This window comes from Poecilia formosa, unplaced genomic scaffold (genome assembly GCF_000485575.1).
Source record: "Poecilia formosa unplaced genomic scaffold, Poecilia_formosa-5.1.2 Scaffold62, whole genome shotgun sequence".
Taxonomy (NCBI): domain Eukaryota; kingdom Metazoa; phylum Chordata; class Actinopteri; order Cyprinodontiformes; family Poeciliidae; genus Poecilia; species Poecilia formosa.
Window position 1 is genome coordinate 91984 of NW_006800001.1, and position 19970 is coordinate 111953.

General features: G+C 41.1%; 1 protein-coding gene across 4 annotated transcripts; it reads right to left on the reverse strand.

Moving 5' to 3' along the window:
• Window positions 1–842: 842 nt before the first annotated feature.
• LOC103139506 (homeodomain-interacting protein kinase 1-like) lies at window positions 843–16205 on the reverse strand. Of its 4 annotated transcripts, none has more exons than XM_007554165.2 (18): window positions 15876–16205; window positions 12888–13618; window positions 12612–12803; window positions 12351–12532; window positions 12109–12232; window positions 11887–12006; window positions 11159–11245; window positions 10873–11057; window positions 10613–10763; window positions 9729–9915; window positions 8721–8839; window positions 7057–7191; window positions 5962–6119; window positions 5074–5145; window positions 4564–4731; window positions 4263–4483; window positions 4067–4179; window positions 843–2834 (listed from the first exon to the last, which is right to left on the reverse strand). In XM_007554165.2, the coding sequence occupies exons 2-18, from the start codon at window positions 13614–13616 to the stop codon at window positions 2337–2339; spliced, it is 3441 nt and encodes a 1146-aa protein (XP_007554227.1). In that variant the 5' UTR covers window positions 13617–13618; window positions 15876–16205; the 3' UTR covers window positions 843–2336. The 4 variants fall into 4 exon arrangements, with proteins under 4 accessions (XP_007554227.1, XP_007554225.1, XP_007554229.1 ...); XM_007554163.2 differs by having other exon boundaries at window positions 5962–6122; XM_007554167.2 differs by lacking the exon at window positions 7057–7191.
• Window positions 16206–19970: the final 3765 nt, after the last annotated feature.

Sequence of the window (19970 nt, forward strand, 5' to 3'; positions counted from 1 at the left end):
TGTTTAAAAAATTTTTCTCGACAATCCTCTCAAGGTTATCTCTGTTGCACTTTTACCTTCCACTCAACCTTCTGTGAATATGCTTTCGCAGTATAATTTTCAGAGTGAATTTTGTTTCTTTTGTCATCTGTAAGCCATAATCATAAAAACCTAATATTTCATTAGGATGAAATATTATATTATGTTTCACTTTCTAAAACAAGTGATCCCTGCAACTTTCGGTGCTCACGGTTTCAAACGCAGGAATACGCGGATGAAACCGGTTAGGGCATTTTAATAATTTTTAATAGATTGAAAATTTTGGATTTTTATTAGCGGTCTGAGAATGTGTCCCTTTCATCTGAATTGTATTCTTCAAAACATTTCTACATTTTTTTGGTCTATGTCATTAAGCACTTTTAGATGTTTTGCAACAGTTAAAACTTTTACAGTTCCTTTTATCAAAAAAAAAAGAACAAAAAGAACCATCTTCCCAATAAATTGATTTGGGTTTTTATTACCTCACAGCTACGATTCTATCTAACAATCCTCTGTTTACTAAAGTCAATTTTTTCAGCCTTGAAGGAGCTTTATCTAAAACCAACTTACTTTACTCACCATTAAACTGATAGTAAAACTCGATGCTCGCTCTGTACATTTTTCTGGGTCACGTGCAAGAGCTAAACCTTGAGCCAGCATAAAACAAAAACCTCAAAACACTTCTCTGGAAGTAACTCTGTTTATGAGGGAGAAGAATGTGATTAAATCTCATCTGCAGTTTTACTCGCATGGCAAACGCAGATTTCGCCCTCACCGCTCAGGAACGTGTGGCAAATAAAGAAACAAGTCGTGAAGCAAAGGAATTAAGATTGCGGTTATTTTATTGGAAACAGTGAAAGTGGATTATTTGAACCCCTTTTTCCCTGAATTAGCTCTACCAAACATCCTCTTTAACTACACTATGTTAGGATGAAATACAGTTAAATACTCAGACATTACAACACAGAACCGATGATGGAAAACAAAAACAAAACAAACAAGAAAACAAAAAAAGCTGGGGGGTTGGGGGGGGTGTTTAACCTAAAAGCCCGCAAACCACCCAGAGATCAGCGCCTTAAAGACGATGACGACGACGATGCTGGCAGGAGAAGCCGCCTCGCAGCTGCATGTCTGAACACAGTGGTTGACGGTTTCGCTGCCTGCGTGTGTCGGCAGATCTACTCTGCCCCCCAAACCCCTCCCACCACCGTTTGGCCTGAAAACAGACAATAGGAAAATTCGCCTCAGACAGCTGGGAGTGTCTTCCCGACACACTGTTACATAAATACGTCTTTGTGCAGAACAGGGGGGGGTTTAGTTTGTTACAGCTTTCAGGCGAGAAAATAACTGGCCTTAAATCTGTTTTAGTAATAGTAGGTCCTAAAAGTCTGGATTCACATGAATACATACATTTTTCTTTCCAGTACACATGAAGCGAGGGGAGGGGGGGGGCTTTTTATTTTATTTACCCCCCCCACCTCACTTCAAGAAAAAAAAAAAAAAAAAAAAAAAAAAAAAGAGCTTTTCACATGATCGCTTCGGGAAGGAGATCACGCTCTGAACTTTAGCAGTACATTCAGCACTCAGTTTTAAAGTTCTCTATTGCATACAAACATGATCGATCCGTCCGAAACGCCGTCACTACAGGAACACAACAACCACGATTTAAATAAAAAAAAAACAAAAAACACAGCCATCACAGTTTTCGCCGCAACTCTTCTCTGAACATCTTGGCGGAGCTTCCCCTTCCATAAACATCATAATTTAAGAAAACAGTAAAACGACATGAGTAAACAAACATGGGAAGGAGTGGGGATGGGGAGGGGAGTTACAGTATTTATGTTCGCTAAATAAATACAGGGCTTCAAGGGATTAGTGTGGAAACTTAAGGCTCATGAGAAACTAAGGGCTTGTTTTTGAGCATTTCTGCTGCTACTGACAGGAGGAGGATCTCTCTTCACAACAAAACCTCAAAATAAACATCACAGTTTTATTTTGTGATGTTTTTACATCACAAAATAAATTAACATGATGCCTTACAACTGGATCGACTAGGATGGGGGATAAAATATGAGCCATGGGGGCGGGGGGTATTAAGATACATTACAAATAATACCAAAAGTCATTTCAAATACACTAAAATAGTCCAAAAGAGCATATAGATAGCTAGGGCTGAAATGCTTTCTTGTGGTTAAAAGCAGCAAACAATTAAGTGACAGACAGTAATTCTTAAGTTTCAGTGTCCCTTTGTGATGGTATGCAAGGGGGGCAGTAGATCATCTCTACCTTTTTTTTTTTTTTATAATTGCATTGGTTCCCTATAGGTAGGGGTACTGTGTGAGGCGCCTGGGGCTCAGCTGGTAGGCGCTGTATGCCTCAGCTCGGGGCGTCACGCTGACGTAGGGCGAACCGGCCGCAAACTGGTGCTGGTAGGCGGCGGGCAGGCCGTGCAGCAGGCTGCTGACCGACTCCTTGCGACCGGCCGAGTCCCTCCTGGAGGACGACGAAGATGAGGCATACGTTGCTGCATAGGCGGAGGGAGAGTGTCCGTGGCTGCCGTGGCCCCGGCTGAGCAGCTGCTCCATGGCCTGGGAAGCCGAGGAGAGCGCCGTGGAAGCTGGGTAGGTGTACAGGCTGGCCGCTGCGGCGGCGGCGGCGGCGGCTGCGGCGGCCGGGCCCGGGGCCAGGGCCGTCACTTCTGGGAAGCTGTAGTGAGAGGCGGGAACAGCCGGAGGGAACGTCTGCTGGCGGTGCAGAGAGGAGTCGCCGTGGGAGACCAACGAACGCTCCTGAGACGAAGAAACCACCGACTGAACCTAAAACAAGGAAAAAATTATTCATTATTGTTGGATCAAGACAAAGTTATAAACATCCATGGAATACCAAGAAGATCATTTCCAAACCCAGCTGCCATTATAGCTTCGTCCAGCAGGGGGCAGCTTTGGCTCAGTCAATATCCTCTCCTCTCTTATTTAGCAGGTCATTCTTATGCATTTTAGTGAAACTAAGACTTCCTAAAAAGTCCTGGGAGTAATTTGTAAAAGTGTAAATCGAGTTTGCTCCTGCCTTCAGTTACAGAAAACTGAAAGGACTTGCAACAAAGTTCAACTACTCTGGTGGATTCTGCATCCTTTAGCTGACGCCACAGTTTGCAGAACGATTACAAGGATCTCATTGGATTGAAGGCTTAGATCTGCCTCAGTGAACACAGTCAACACAAACTAAAGCAGAACGCCACACCTATAGAAAAGCACAACTTTAAAGGAGGAAAATTACACGTTTAGTCGAGCCAGAGTCCACAATCTGATATAAATGATAATCTGTGAGAAGATCTGTGATGTTACAATATTACATCGAGACGCAACATGCTTTGGTCAAAACAAAGACTGTATTATGAAACTAAAATAAAAGCTGTATTGTACAAGATATGACGCACTGAACGTGGCAACAGGGTGCGATACGGAGACGACGATGCCTCATTCCAAACTCCAGGAATATTAATAGGAGCCAAGCCACAACCTGGATGATTTCATCTCCTGCACCGTTTCCCCCCCCCAAGCAAAATCTACTGTAGTCTGGCACAAAGACAGCGTTTAAATAATTATCGTCTCTCCCATCCAGTGATAGAAATATACAGAAATTGTTCACAAAATACCCCAGAGACACATGTTCATGCTTTATTGCTGAACTGGAAGTGCCTCAATGCTCCAACGGCCCGTTTTTGTGCTTTTTCCCCCCCCCCCCCCTTCTCTGATCTGAAAACTGCAGAAAACAGAGGAAAGTCTAGAAGAGCAAGTTGCGCAAGATATGACTGCAAAGTGAAGCTGCCTTTTCAAATAAAAATGTTTTTTTTATTACTACTTATTTTAATTTATTTATCCACTGATGATAATGTCAGTGTTATTTCATTCAGTCCACCCACATTTTCTTTCCTTTACACTAATGCACCCTTGCTATGGATTTTGTCTTGTGATGTATAATTAATATTAAAAAAAGAAAAGAAAAGAAAAAAATTGACACAAAACAAACAAACAAGACGAAGCCTCACCTGGCTGAGGTTCAAAGGGTGAGACTGGCTCGGGACCAGCGCAGCTCGGTCCAGGCTTTCCCCGGAGCTGCAGGGCTGCCGGTTGGATGATCTTTTTGGCTTCATGTAAGCACCTGAAGGTCGACAGGATAGAATCGTTATCCATTTATCATCAACGCTTGGAATTAAACTCGACCGACATCGGCAGCGCCCTCACCAGTCTCCACGCGGCCGTGTGAAGCCGCCGCCCTCTCAGAGGTCTGGCTCTTGACCGAAGGAGCCACCACTGCCAGGGACTTGGGCTGCCGGGACGACAGGGGGCCGGCGGCGTTCAGGCTGCGAGGCAGCGGGGTCAGCGGGCTGGTGGTGGACGAGTCAGAGTCATGCACCGTGACGCAGCTGATCACGTTGGTGCGCTCGGTTCGGCTCAGTCCAATACTAGACGGATAAATATTGGTTGGAATATTTCGGTCCGCAAGCAGTCAGGAGTTTGAGGCAGAGCAGAGAGTTGGACTCACCTGGCCGGGTGGAACTTGCGCTCGTCTTCTGTGTCTGTGTCGCTGTGAATGGTGATGATGCTGACCGCCGGGCTGGGGGTGTCCGAGATGACGATGGGCTGGGACAGGGCCACAGAGGAAGTGGGCGGGGTCACGCCGCTGCTGAGGATAGATGTGGTGGACACAACCCTAGATGGAAACAATTTTTTTAGTTTTTTTTATTTCTCTCCATCCAGACCTGGCAACATTTTAGAACTGACGATGAAGGTGTGGCGGAAATTATTTCAGATTATTTGAAGGTTTTTCTGACATTTCACCTCAACTCATCTAATCATTTTTTGTGTCTTAAACAGAAGCTGTTGTCACTCAAGTGTCACCGAGCCTCTCACGGGCTCCGTGCAAAGCATCAGAGGGCGGCTCAGAGAGGCATGGTTTTAATCTGAAAAAGTTAATTAAGGGATTACGTTTGCCATCATCTGGCACAACGCCATTTCCCAAGGGAAGCCGCAACCATTTAAAAACCTTACAAACCTGTTTCTGTTCTCCCCACACCGGGCTTTTCCTTTCTTTCTCTCTTGCTGCGTCCTGGCTTGAGATCCGTTTCTGTTGGGGGATAACAAATTAAAAAAATGAGCACGGCAAACAACAAGAGAAAAAAGAAAAAAAACGAAGATGGCGAAGATACAATTCTGAGGAATTTGGAAAGACAAAGACAGAGAGAGAGAGAGATCAACATATCACAGCCTGTCAACATTTTCTAAAGTAATTGTTTGTTCCTTGGCATAAAATATACTGAGCTGACTTATTCATAGCATCTTAATAAAATGATGCAAAATGTCATCTTTGTTTATTTTTGGGATGATGATTTCTAGTTAAAAAAAAAACAAAAAAAAAACTCACCAACATCTGAGAGACACTAAAGAAAATGAGCTTAAAAAAGTTTTTTCTTAATAGCAATTAAGTTCATTTTGCAAGACAAAAGTACTGCTTTCAGCATTATTTAGTCAAATAGAAAGTAATAATTGAAAGCAATAAAGAGGAATAAATATTAACTAAAAAAAGTAATGCAATATATATTCAGCTTCTATATTTCTGAGTTCTTTCCTTTTTTATGTGATAACTATTTGTTATTGTATTTAATAATGTCATAACGCTCCAATGTTGAAGACTACTGACTAACAGTGTTAAATATGGGAAAAAAAAAACAAAAAACTCAATTTGTCTAGAATCATTTTTAAAGGCCTGCCTGTCTTCTTCCCACACTCTGAGCTTTTTCCCCTCCAAACATGGAGTCTCATTTCTGACCTACAGAAGCCAAAATGGCATCAAATCAACATCGAGACACTAAAAGAAACGGCAAGTACACCAAATTCCTTGTCGTCCCACAACCCTGCGGCATGTTTAAACCGGTTCACCCACCGCCAGCTTTGTCCCGTCTGCACAGCGGCGCCCGAGTGAATGGCTTCCAGGGGAGATTCTGTGACGTTCGCCTGGTGGGCGGAGCCATGGATGGCCACACCTGGGACCTGCTGCCAAGACGAGGGGATGAGGATTTGTTGGGTACCAGTTGGCCAAGCCTGCTGAGAAAGACAAAAAGACCCATGAGTAGATGCACCAAGGTAGATACTTAAAAATGAGAATCGGTTTTCTAATTGCTGCCATGGGCAAGACGTATTAAGCCATGCTGAGAAATCCACAGACTAAAAAAAAAAAAAAGTAAATAAATAAATACAAGCCAGTTGCCGGGATCGTCTACAGGCAAAAGCACAAAGCTAGAGAAGCGAGCAACCTTTCCCAAGCCATTCCTTTAATTCTAGCATTGGCCTGCAACAAATTCACAGGATGAAACCATGCAAAGCACAAACAATGAAGCGCTGTAAACAGATCAGATAAAGAGTCGAGTATTTACAGAACCACGGTGCCTGTTAAAGAAGATCCAGATTAGTTCAGTCCCCTGATGACAAAACAGTCTGCTGATCGTAAATGTTGGGAAAGAGCATGCCACATGTTCAGGGGCTGAAACAGAAGAGGTGTGTGTGAGAGCTCTTAGTGGTCGCAGCTGCGACCTCCGCTGCTGGAAATCGATGGCAGGACAGGACAAAGAGAAGCTAACAAGCAAAGCGCAGACCAACTCAGCAGCGCATGCGCTCCATGCCCTGAGCACACCTATTGGGAGAAGAACTGGGGAATGAAAATGGGTGGATGATGAAGGGAATAAAAAAGGGGAAATGTCATCAATTTTGACGTCATGTTCAAACACCAAGTTTCAAAAAAAGTACAAAAAAAAAAAAGAAAGAAATAAGTGCTGCTGGATCATAAGGCGGAATTTGAGCATGGACCAACTGTGATACGTCCGTACACGAGATTGGAAACTACGAGAAGGACGAGCCCCATACAACGTGTGGCACAGGAGGAACGGAGAACTTGCAAACGAATGGAGAGACAGAATGGGGAAGGAAAGCTGCTAGTGTTAGTGAGTGAGACATTCTCCACAGGATGCCGTCGGTGCTTTACCAGCACAGTGGCCGTGTGCTCCAGGAGGGCGGGCCGGCCCACCCCGGGGCCCAGCCCCAGGGGCAGGGAATACTGAGGGGCTATGCCTGGTGGGGGTGGGTGCAAGGTGGCCACCATCAGGGGTGTGCAGGAACCCTGGAGGAGGAAGGGAGGATAGAGGAGGGAAGTGTTACGTGAAGAGTAAAAAAAAAATACAAGGTCAGGCCCTGCAGCCCTGTGATTGGCTGAGGGGAAGCACAAACAGATGCAAAGAGACGGACAGAGGGAACACTGGTCAGCTACGCGACTGACGTAGGAGTACTCAACACCCCCCCACATCTCAAAAAACACTCCAATCGGCTCTGAAAGCAAATCCACAAAGAGCCGAAGAGCAACAGAAGGACAAGCAACTTCATGTACACAACCTTTGAAAAACCTAAACTGTAAAACCGACAAGATTTTTTGCCTCCTTTAAATCCATGTAGTCAGAGGATTATCAGCTAAGCACAAAATGTGATAAAATCATGTTATGTTTCTTTTACTATTCACATATAAGAAAGTCAAGATCAAACACATTTTTGATCAACTTTGTGATCAAAACCCTGAAAGTCCATCTCCAATTTATCAAGACTTCTTTTTTTCTTTTTTTTTCTTTTTTTAGCAAGGTCAGACAGTGTTTGCTTAGCACACTGAGAACAATCATTACCAAAGCGGGAATTTTGGACAGAATATATTTTGATACATATTTTCCCAACTCTAAGTTGTGTAAACTTCAAGGTTTATGGGCTTAAGCGCAGAGTATGAGGCGAAGCATAATGAGGGAGAGTGAGGCCTAAGGAGATCAGCACCCTGGATCAAGGTATCCAAAATTACTAGGCAGCTAAATTGGGGGGGAAAAAAGGTTTAAGAGACTCTGAAAACTTAAAATTTGCAAAAAGTCTGAGCGGGATCCAGCACTGTTGTGATAAATAATAAAAAAAACCCATCATTTTTATTTAAAATAGTTAACAGGTTCCAGAGAAACGCGACTGCAGCAATTTTAGAAAATACTTTAAAACAAATTGCTAACAATTTCCCACAATACACAGTCGCTAACCTGTGGCCATCTCTACTAAACTGGTTCCAGTAGCAGACTGGTGCTAGAGTTTACTAAACACCAGTTCTTTGAGTCTCCAACCAGAAACCTTCACCCTGGTACCAGTAACTCTGCAGCTAGCCAAAGGAATGAGCTTCTTTATTCAGGAACCAGAGGCTCATGGGTAAATGTAGCCAAGAAAAACATTACGCTCATTTTATATTCACCCGTCAGAGTTTAAACAGCTTAATGCTCGTGGCTGATTGTTTTTCCCTGAACCTGTAAATGTTATTTCTGATGACTTAGCTTCTTTAAAATCACCTTGCTGCATTAAATTTAGCCGTCTTTAACTCCAGTCCTTCAGCTCTCCTAGTGCTGAAAATCACAAATCAGCAGTTAATGGAAATAAAAGTAAAAGTTAACAGCTGAATCACTGTTGTTCTTATTTATTTATTTTTACAATTTGACTTCTATAAACATTTGAAAGTCCTGTATCTTGTTTCCCAACCCTTTCGTGTTGATGTAACACATAGAATCTAGCAAAAACCACTGAAGGTTATAGTGATAATGTGAAAAGAACATATTCATAAAATGCCATAAAAATGCTTACCTGGGTGAGCATACTTGGTTGGATCTGCAGTGACTGAGCAGACTGGTTCTGAGGTACTATAGGTACAGAGTTCTCCACCCTGACAGGGAAGCTGGAGCTCTTACTCGATGGTTGTAGCCCTGAAAAACAAAACAACAATTGAAACAAAAACACAAAACCAGGAAAAAAAATCAAAAGACTATAAAAAACAATTTTTTTCCAAATAAAACTAAACCCTATTTTTACGTTCAGTTTATTAGCATATTTGTGAGAATGCAAGGCTTCTATAGTACAATGTATTTCAAAGTGGAGGCTGTGATTCCCTAGGTGGCCACCAGGGGGCGATAAGGTGGCCTCAGAAACTTGGGAAGATGAAGGAAACGAATGTAAAAGCAAAAACTGAATATATATAATTTATAAAATACAAGTTAAAATAACTTAAAACTGAACTATATATATTTTCAATATTAAATATATATAATTATAATATTTGTCTTTGTCATCCTTCTGATCAAGTTGCTTTCGCCTCAAGCTAGCACAGCACAAAGAAAAATGGACAAGTGTATGAAACAAAGTTTAGATTTTACTTTACTTTATTGGACAAGACTCGTGTTGGAACTGTGGGATAAATATAAAAATATGTATATTGCATATTTTCTTGGAATCAAGAGGGGACTGTGGTGGTTTTTGTTTAGTATCAGGTAAAACTTTATGACATCAGAATGAATAAAGTTATATTACCTGATAATAAAAATTTTACCATAGAATTCATGGCCAACTAAATTTAAAATGCATGAGGCAGCATTTATGCTAAACGACAGCAATAATTATTGAATAGTGAATAAAAGTGGGGGAAAAACATTGTAAAAATTGATATTCTTTACATATTTTGAAGCATTTTCTGTGGGTTTCCGAAGGGGCAGAAGGTAGAGCATGAAAACCTTTGGGAACCACTGCCTTAGTCTAGTATTTGGGAATGCAGGACAAATTATAAGAGCACTGCTGTGTGACTATTAGCCTATGGTCTACCTTGAATAGTAGAGGGTGGACACACAATAAGGGTCTGCTGGAACGGTTCTGTCTGGGTACACAGCCCAGCAGGACGGGCTGGAAGTGGGACGCTTTGTTGAGCCAAACCAGGAATGTTGATAGTGGCCTGTTGGTAAAGAGCTGGCTGGTAGTTCAGCAAAGGCACCGCACCCCCTGCAGAAGGCACCTGTTGAGATGACGACACTGATCAACACCAGAAGGCTTAAAGGTTCAGGAACACATGTTTGCCGTCATTCATCTTAGATACTTCACAGAGTCTGATAAACCGCAGCGTCAATGCTGACATAACTGCCCTGAAATAACTTGAAATGTTACTGTCCAGCTCAAGAGAACACCACCTTAGTGGACACGCTGCAAAAAAACACAAAATGTTACCAAGTATGTTTGTTCTAGTTTCTAGTACTTTTTCTTATCAGTATTAAGAAACTGACTAAAAAAAAAATCTCCTCTATCTTGCTGAACTGCTGCTTGTAAGTTCGTTTTGTCTCATCTCGAGAGTACAAAGATATCTGCACTAGAAACTAGACCAAACATACTTGGTAAGATTTTGTGTTTTTGCAGTGGAAAGACAAAAGATCTCTGCAATTATTCTTCTGTAGAAAGTGGCACAGTCTTTGAAAAGCTACACCTGGACTCTGCTGAAAACAATTTCTAACTTTTTGAGAAGAGTAGAAAGTACATTTTGATATCAGGATAAAGTGTTATAATACTTTATCCTGATACATGACATAAGCAGAGTCAAAGGCTTAAAAACCGGTTTATGCATGTTGACAGAGAGTAAAGAAAAAAAACAATGAACACCTACATTTAGTGTGTGCTATTACAGCCAGGTGTGCATACATATTTGCACGCACAGCTCCTACCTGGTTATGCTGGTTAAGCTGGCTACTGAAGGTAACAGTGAGGTTTCCTGCGGCAGCACTGGGAACTGCATTGGTGGAGTACAGAGACTTGCTACTGTCGTACGTGCTCCGGCGCTTGCAGATCTCCATATTTTGGAAGCATGACTTGACACTGGGGAGGGGGAAAAAAAAGTTGGAGTGCCAAATATTTTAGGAGCTACACCTAGGTAAGCACTTTCTCCAAAAAACTGATTCGACTTCCCCTCCCCAACTCCACTTACTGTGAGCTGTGCGGATAATTTATTAGGTGACTCATCGTGACAAAAGGGTGACCCAGCGTTTTCGTGGGAGTGATTCTTTTGTCAGCATCGAGACGAAGCATCCGTTTCAAGAGATCTATGAACTCTCTCCTGTCGGCTTTCTCAGCCAGCATGTCCGTCCCCTCCAAATGAGATGATAGGTTGACCTGAACGCAGAAAGTAATGAAAACGGTTTCATAATCGACAAATACTTCAGAAGATTTCCTAGACGTTAAAACAAAGTCTACAAACTAAAGACGAAGCGTACCTGCATCATGTCATCTAGACAGTTGAAGATGTACTTCCTGGCCTCCTTCGATTTGATACCCATCTCCATTTCGTGCTCTGCTGGTGTCTAGGGCAAAAAACAAAAACAAAACAAAGAATGTAATGCATGTATATGTGTAGCGATAAAACCATTTTGGAATGATGAACCAAATTATGAGAGAACTTAAACATTACGGCAATTATGAGAGAATTTCAATGAAACAGTGCGTCAAGAAATTGGGGCAGGATTTGTTGACAGCTTTAATTGTATAAACTTGTTGTTTTATGAGGCAGATCATTGATCTGTAAAATAGGAAGTACATGTAGGAAGTTTTATAAGAGCAACACAGATTTCTGCTTGATAAAGTTGCAATGTCATGTAATAAATAAACTTTTACCATTTCAAGTCTGTTATGTCTCTACTTTTGTTTTTAACCTCTAACGACTGTGTTGCACAATTTGTACAAAATTCTCTAAGAAATAAAATCTAAGCTGTGTTTCATAAAAACATTTTCTTCAATAAAACCCTAAAAATACCTTTAAAAACAGGTTTGATTTGTTTTGGATGGTTAAAGTTTTCTCAGCTAAACTCTAGTCTGTGCAGTAGATGACTTTATTATGCTACAAGAATATCTTAAAACCGGGATAATTTAGCAATGCTTCCATCTAGTCGTCATCTACTACATTTGAGTAGTAGACGTGTGGTAAGCTTTAGTATGCCATATCAACCTTAAGCCGCCAGAGCGGGTAGCTGGAGTCCGGGCCTCGGTTGAAGAAGCGGCTGGTCTTGGTGCCGGCGCTCAGGAGGTATTCAGCTGGGAGGCCTTGAGTCTGAGAAATGTATCGGATCTGGAGACGCAGAGGACAAGGAATCAGTTTGTTTTGTACTATCTACTGCATCTCCTCATTTCGGATGATTAGATTTAAGATCTGAGCAACGTCCACACTGACCTGGTCGTACTCAGAAGCTCCGGGGTAAAGAGGCCAGCCTAAAAACAGCTCAGCGATCACACAGCCCAACGACCACATGTCGATGGCCTCACAGAACGGCAGGCCCAAAATGATCTCTGGAGCCCTGGACGGCAGACAGCAATCGGCAATTAATGAGTGAAGTGACAAATCTGATCCCAAATGTTTTATTTATTTATTTTTTGTTTCCAAAATGACAGCTTGTGTCGAGATTAGTAAAATACCTGTAGTAGCGAGACTGTAAGTAGGTTGAGCACACAGCTTTCGACACGTGACTCGCAGAGCCGAAGTCTATGACCTTCACCCGGTACGGCTGCCTGATCGGGTCGACCAGCATGATGTTTTCAGGTTTCAGGTCTGCATGGATCAGTCCTAAACTCTTCAGTTTCATCAGTGCTGTGGCCACCTAAAAATGCAAACAGCTGTTAGAACTTCTTGAAATACAACGACGACGACAAAAAAAGAAGACGTTACGTTCAGCCGACCTGCTGCAGGATGGGTCTGATGTGTCGTAAGGGGAGTGGGCTGAACTTGCTGTGCTTTAGAAAGTCGTACAGGTTCTGCTCCAGCATCTCAAACACCAAGCAGGTGTGGCCCTTGTGTTGGAAGCATTCGTACGAGCGCACAAAATTGTACTCGTCTGCGTTCTCTGCACTCAGCCGATTCAGAATGCCCACCTGTGGAGAACAGAAACCGGCTGGTTAGAAACAAACGCTGGTTTTCCTGGAGATTCTACCTACTGAATCACGAACGCGCTTTACCTCGATTTGTCCCTGACGAGCGTATGAAGGATGGTTCTTCAGAATCTTGATTGCCACGATCTCATTGGTGCCCCTTTTCCAACACTTGGCCACTTGCCCAAACGTGCCCCTTCCCAGGAACTCTAGGACTTCGTAGCTGGAGGACATGGAGCAGAGGATCTCGTGCTGAACGAGCTGATAATCCCCCTCGCCGTTGGAGCTGCTGCTCTTGGTGGTCGGAGCCGAGTGAGGTATGGACTGGCCTGTGCCGCCTCCCCCGCCTCTGCCAGTGCGGGTGGAGTAGGTCGCCGCGGGAGCCGAGAGCTCCTCCAGGATTTGAACGCTGCCACACCCGCTCCCGCTGCCCTCGCTGACCTCCTCTATCTTTCTCTTCTGGCCGTGCCTCTGGCTCCTCGCTTCCGACGACGTCTCGTGATTGTACGACGAAGAGGTCGCCTGCTCGGGGACGCGTCGACTGGACCCGCGAGGAAGGCTACCTGTGCTATCAGCGGCTCGCACCACCACCTGGCTCCTGGAGCCCGTGGCAGCGGGAGGGAAGACGAGCGATGGCGCAAACGGAGGCACGGCCATGGCTGGGGTGAATGCGTACGCCGACTGGCCTGCTATGGAACCGTAGGCTTCAGTGGTGGAAACGTCCCAAACATTGCTCTCCACCTTGAGCTTCTTAACTCGGCAAAAGGCACTGGAGGAGATTGAAGGGGGAGAGAAGACTTGCAGCTGTGAACTCATTGCTGCAAGAAGGAAAAAAAAAAAAAAGAGAGATTTACAACAATTGGGAAAAAAAGGAAAATAATCAGCATCCCCAATGTATAATTGGGAATATTACCATACGTCTGTGGCTGCAGCTTTTTGCGCATAGCGCTGAATGTATGATTATGCAACTAGCAGCGATACCTCCTCCACAACATCTTATTTGCTTCTGCGAGTTGCAGATAATTTATACGAGAAATGTAAAGAAAACACACCCGGAATGTCGCTCAGCCGCCAATTTTTCCCCTTCGTGTTAGTGATATAGCTTGTGAACAGAGCTGAAATGTCATTAAGTCAAAACAAGAGTTGAGTTACTTGAGAAAACAACTCTTGTTGACATAGATATAAATACATATACCATTTCTAAAAAAAAAAAGCTGTCTTGTGGAATGTCTGGAGCCCAGCAATAAATCAATAAATAACTCAAAAGTTTTAACAGAAAACTTTAAATCACCAAATACAGTGTAAGTAAATGTGACAGCTGGCTGAATAATGCCCCTTTAAAAGTAAATTAACCAAAAATTATACTCTTTTACTTTAAAAAATGTGTATAATTGATTAAAAATGCAGGAAAATATCAAATACATTTTAGAAACTGTCAATCTTTGTGATTAATGGGAGACTGCTTTTAAAGTTTTATTTTAAATCTGCACTCCCCAATTTCTGTGTGGAGTTTTAACTTTTTATTGCTGTCCAGAATATTGCTTAAATTATTCCAGTTTTGTAATTTTGGGTCACAACTTTTCACATTTTTATATGAAAAGTCCTAACTTTTCTGAATATTTTTGACATAGTAGTAGGGAAATTCTTATTGGGATGCACTAAGGAATTTTGATGCAGACTTTACCACTTGACCAACCTGTAAAAAACCCAACAATTAAATTTTTTACCAATAGGTGACCAACCAGGTCACATAACTACATATTTCTTGGGTATGAATGCTAAAGAAAACTCCAACTTTGATAGTTTCAGAATCGATGATATGTTCAAAAATCAAGCCAGCATTAAATTACCATTTAAATGACCAACTGAGTCATTATCCTCTTAGAATAAGAAATCCCCTGGTTAACAACACAAGCACACAAAACGGGACACTGTCCCTGCTCGCAAAATAATTACTGACAGGAAAGCTTGGGGGAAAAAAAAAAAAAAAAAGTATAGTTTTATATTTTAGTGGAAAAAATGAAATCAGACATCTAAGCTGATATGGATCTGAAAAAGGGGTGGGAGGGTCAGTCTCTGCTGGAAGCATCTAGAAACGAAAAGGACTGCTTATCTCATCTCAACATAATTATACAGAGAAACTTTGAAACGTGAGCATGGATGACAGTAGAGATGAACTGTGCACTAGAACACCGTCACACAACATGGGCTCCCAGACATCAAAGGCCTGTCCTCACAGGGAAAATGGAAGGACAAAAAAAAAAGAAAAAAAAAAAGAGAGAACAAGGCCTGGACAATATACTCACCAATACCGACTTACATTAACATTTCCAACGAAATCTGTCCAGATCTAGTGAGATTAGGACAACTAAAACAAGCCCAAAACGTTTTAATCTGAAGCTGCCAATGTGCTCTGTCGTTCAGAGAACATTATTATATTTAAATCATTAATTTCTCAGATAACAAAAGAGATAACAATATATCTAAAAGATATACATTTTAGTTCTATGCGGACAGGTTGATTAAAAAAAAAAAACAAACAAAAAAAAACTTTGGAAATCGAAAGTGTTTCTTAATATAATCCATGCCTGTATAATTACATGCGACAAACTAATCAACAAAGCATCGTTATGAGATTGAAATACAGAAATTGTATTTTTAAGGATGGCTTCATGTGCTGTACCCAACTAAAGCAAAATTCACCACAATATTCTTTCAAAGCAGGTAAGTTTAAAAAAAAAACCTTTACAAAGAGGTTATTACTGACAGGGTGTTGAAGAACAGATTTTCCTAACACTAGTGTTAGAATATATACATATTTATGTATTAAAAAGTGTATCTATGAGTTTCTGTCAGTTTTTAGCCCAAATGTATCCATAAATATGCACACCTCTGAAGGATTTTTCAACCAAAAGCACAAAGATTGTTACTCAACAGACTAAGGCTAGCATGCTAACGCATTATCTCTTGACACCCATGGCCTCAAAACTCCAACGTTTTAATACACAAAAATGAAACCAATGTTAACATATATGTATACATCCAAACTTACACGAATAAACAGTTGTAACCTACCGTTTTATGTCGCCTCAACAGCTTTAAATCACAGCTCCGTCCACGGTTTAAATCCCACTGGTCGGCCAGTTATCCGATTAGCCTCCGCTAGCTAGGCCTGCATTGTTTCTTCAGTCGAAGGCGAGCTGGTCAGCATTACAGCGCCGATTTCCCACAGGAAAAAGCCCAAAGCTCTCATTTTCTAGATAAATTAAATACTCTACTTCTAAAATATGTACAATTCATAGTTAAAAGATCGCTTGCTCTGCTCTTAAAATCCGCCCTCCGTGGAGTGGCCAAATCCACTTTTCTCCGGAACGAACCACGGCCTTATATCAGCTGCAAGCTTTACGACATGTCCGGTTTCTACCGTACTTACGGTAAATTTTCCAAGGCTCGGATGCAGCAAAAAAATAAAAAATAAAATAAAATAAACACATGTTTTTACATTTTTGGGAGAGAAACTGAAAAATAATACCAAACCTAGAGTTACAAAATAAATTCCAGACTCCTGTATATGCTACAGTGTCCTAAAAAGTGGAATCAGTGAGAGAACAGTAATATTGAGGAGGGTACCACATATTTACGGTAAAAATGAATTGACGTAAGTACTGGTAATTTTCCGGATTGCCTTGGAACTTTCTGTTAACGTTGGAACTGAGTGTTGTAATGTTTAGTCCTAAGTAAATACTCTTCACGCTGCTTTGAAAAGTTCATGTAACTTTTCTCTAAAAGATGTCAACTGCAGGGACAAACACTTTATTTGAATACATGGAAAACATTGGTGAATGTAGTAAGTTTTATTTTGTAACATATTATTAGAATACAGACAATACAAGTACAATTATTCTAGAAATCGAGTAGTTGCAGTTAAGTACTATTTACACTTTAATATCTTACGAACACAGATATAATTGTAATATGTGTAATTAAATTAACTATTTTATCTTAATTATAAATGCTTTTACTGCTACTTTTCTTGCGATATTTGTAATTAAAATACCACAAGAGGAAACTCCCAAGCTTTTAAAATTGGAAGAAGTCCTTGTCGTCAACCTAATCTTTAGCACACTTCAAGTCTGGACTCTGATTTCAGTAATCCTGACTGATATTGTCTACTTTGAGAAAAAAGGTAATGTCATCATAAACAGGTTATTTAAATATCCCAGATCATTTACTGAAGTACTCAAAATGTGTGCAAAAATGATGTACATTTTAAACATCAGAACTAGAGTTTAATTTCATAATGGTGACCAATCTTTTTATGATTGTGTTCATGTCTATGTAATAAGGAATAAGTGTTTTCAAATATTTTCAAAGTGCAAAAATCTATTTCTTTTGCATACTTTTGACTACTGGACAAGTTTTGCACCTCAGCCACATTCTAACCCACCACTCTCCAGTACCTGCATGAAGTACTTTATCTGGGCCATTTGGCAGGGGAAAGAATGAATATAAGAAATATATACAAAATAAGAAATAAAACATCACCCCCCAAAAAAAATAGGTTAAAGTGCAAATTTTCTTTTTATTCTGATTTCATTTTACAGCAGAAATTATGTAAAGCATTCAGAAGACATATTCCACATATAAGGGCAATATTCAAAAACACTTTGCATGGCCTCAGCAACAAAATATTCTTTTTGAAAACATCAACAAGTTAGTGATGCCTGTGCATGCATGTTTGTAAAAACAAACAAACAAAAAGAAGGATCAAAAACTAGGCTACGAAAAGAAAGAGAGAAATGAGCGGTTGAGATCGGCATGAGAACACAACAGCAGGCAGGATGATGGTACAGCAGGAGATGAGAGAGAAAAGGGAAGACAGGGCGAAAGAGGAGGAAGGCAAGGAGAGGTCTAGCCGTAGGTTATCTATAAGGGTCTACCATTCTAGCATGCAATGTGGTGTTTGGCCACGCCCTCTTGAAACAAGGCCTGAAAGATTATACGGTTCGTTTCCAGGCGGACGTACGAGAACAGAGGCCACCTCTGTGCACGTTTTGCCACCTGTCTGCTGTGGCAAAGGTTCTTACCTGTGCAGTCTTTGCTTTATCTTAGTTACATACTCTTTACAGTCACCATCCTCTGCGAAACATGAGCCTGCTGATGGAGTTTCTGTGGTGTGGGATGGTACTTTGTTTGTTGTACAAGTTGTTGAACTGATGCCTGTGTGTGTACATATGTGAGGGAGTTTCACAAAGTCATCTTTAGCTTTGGTGGTGAGAGAGGGAGGACAGTTTAACGTCTGTTCAAGAGGAACTGTCCTCATCATGGCCGTCAGTTAGATAAAAAATACAAATAACCTGAAAATAATAAACCCCAAACACGAAGATTGTTAAGATGATGGAGATGTATTACTTACAGTGCCTTTAAAAAGTATTCATAACACTGCAATTTTTTTTTCCTGATTTTGTCTTGTTTCAACTACAAACTTTAATGTATTTCATTGGGATTATTGGGTGGCTATGAAGTGAAAGAAAAGAATACACAATTTTCAAGATGTTTTAAAATATACCTCTGAAAAGTGTGGCAGCCATTTGCATTCAGCTCTCTTTGCTCTGCTACCTCTAAGTAAAGTGCACCCAGTTGCCTCTAAGGTCACACAAACGAGTCGGATGTTTTATAGAGAACATTCCTGAGCATCTTGAAGTCCAAGGAACAGAGAAGACAGGTCAGGGAGAAGTCGTGGAGAAGCTTAGAGCAGGGGAAAACTGTAAAACAAACCTTACAAAGACAAGGCTGTCCAGTCTAACAGAGTGGCTTAGCATAAAGAGCGTTAATCAGAGAAAGATTCAATCAGCTCCTAGTTACTTTAGAGGAGCTGCAGAGCATAAAGAGCGTTAATCAGAGAAAGATTCAATCAGCTCCTAGTTACTTTGGAGGAGCTGCTGAGCTCAGCTGGGGGAATACCAACCTGGCATCTATAGAAGGGAAGGTGACCAGATTCACGAGACGATGCATGAAGCTAAAAAGAGGAATAAATCCTGCGGAGAAAACCAAGAGTCTGTAAAAGACTTGGTCAGAGCTGAATTTTCCACTGGGATGATCCTAAATATTCAGTCAGAGGTGCAGCAGAATAGTTTAGATCAGAGCATATTCCGGGCTGAATGATCAGTCAAAACCCCAGATGTAAAATCTGACTGAGCTTGAACTTTTTAGCAAAGAAAATGGGCTCAATTTTCAGTCTCTTTAGGTCTGAAGAGCTGGTAGAGACCACTTAATGCAGCCTTAATTGCACCACTAAATTCTGCATAGAATTAATATGGCGAGTTGCATCAAATGCATATCACACTTTTCATATTTTTATTACCAAAAGATTAAAAGAAAAAAAAAAAAAAACCTCAAATTCAGGGATTGTAATACGACAAATTGTGAGAAAGTTCAAGGGTTTAATACTTTTGCAAGACACTGCAAGATACTCTAATTCAGAATAATCTAAAAAATTGCCCATTATAGGATCTTATGAGTACATTAAAGTCAAGAACATTTGCATCAGTGTAGTTTCTTATTACTTGCTTTGAATGTCATTTAAATTTAGACAAAATCTACAAACCTAGGAGTATTTTGCGTGTTTGTTTGGGTTTTTTTTAAGTTGGAAGCTTGATCCATGACACACCTTAAGTGATTTTTTTTTGGGGGGGGGGTTATAAGAGCATGTGTGTCAAACATTCACATTAAATTTGAAGGTGCAACACAGTGACTGGACAGATGTTATATTATAAACCACGCACGCACACACACACACACACACACACACACGCACACACACACACACACGCACGTACACGCAAATGTACACAGCCTCCACATGTGGGACACTTGTGTTAATGCAATCCACATACCATCTCCCTGTTCTTCAACCCTGAGTATAATCTAAAGGAGAGATTTCATGCCTCCCAAAGACATAAGCACATGAGAGAAAGAGTGTGGCCTTATTTGTGTACGAGCCAGACTGTGTACGTTTGAGTTCCACGCTGTGTGTGTGAGCACATCGGAGTCAGAGACTGAGTGAAAGAAAAAAAAAATCCACAAAGAGGGATGTCTATGAAAGTAATTTAGCCAGATAAAGACTTTAGAGTTCTGTTTTAGAAAAAGATTATTTTCTGGGAGTAAAAT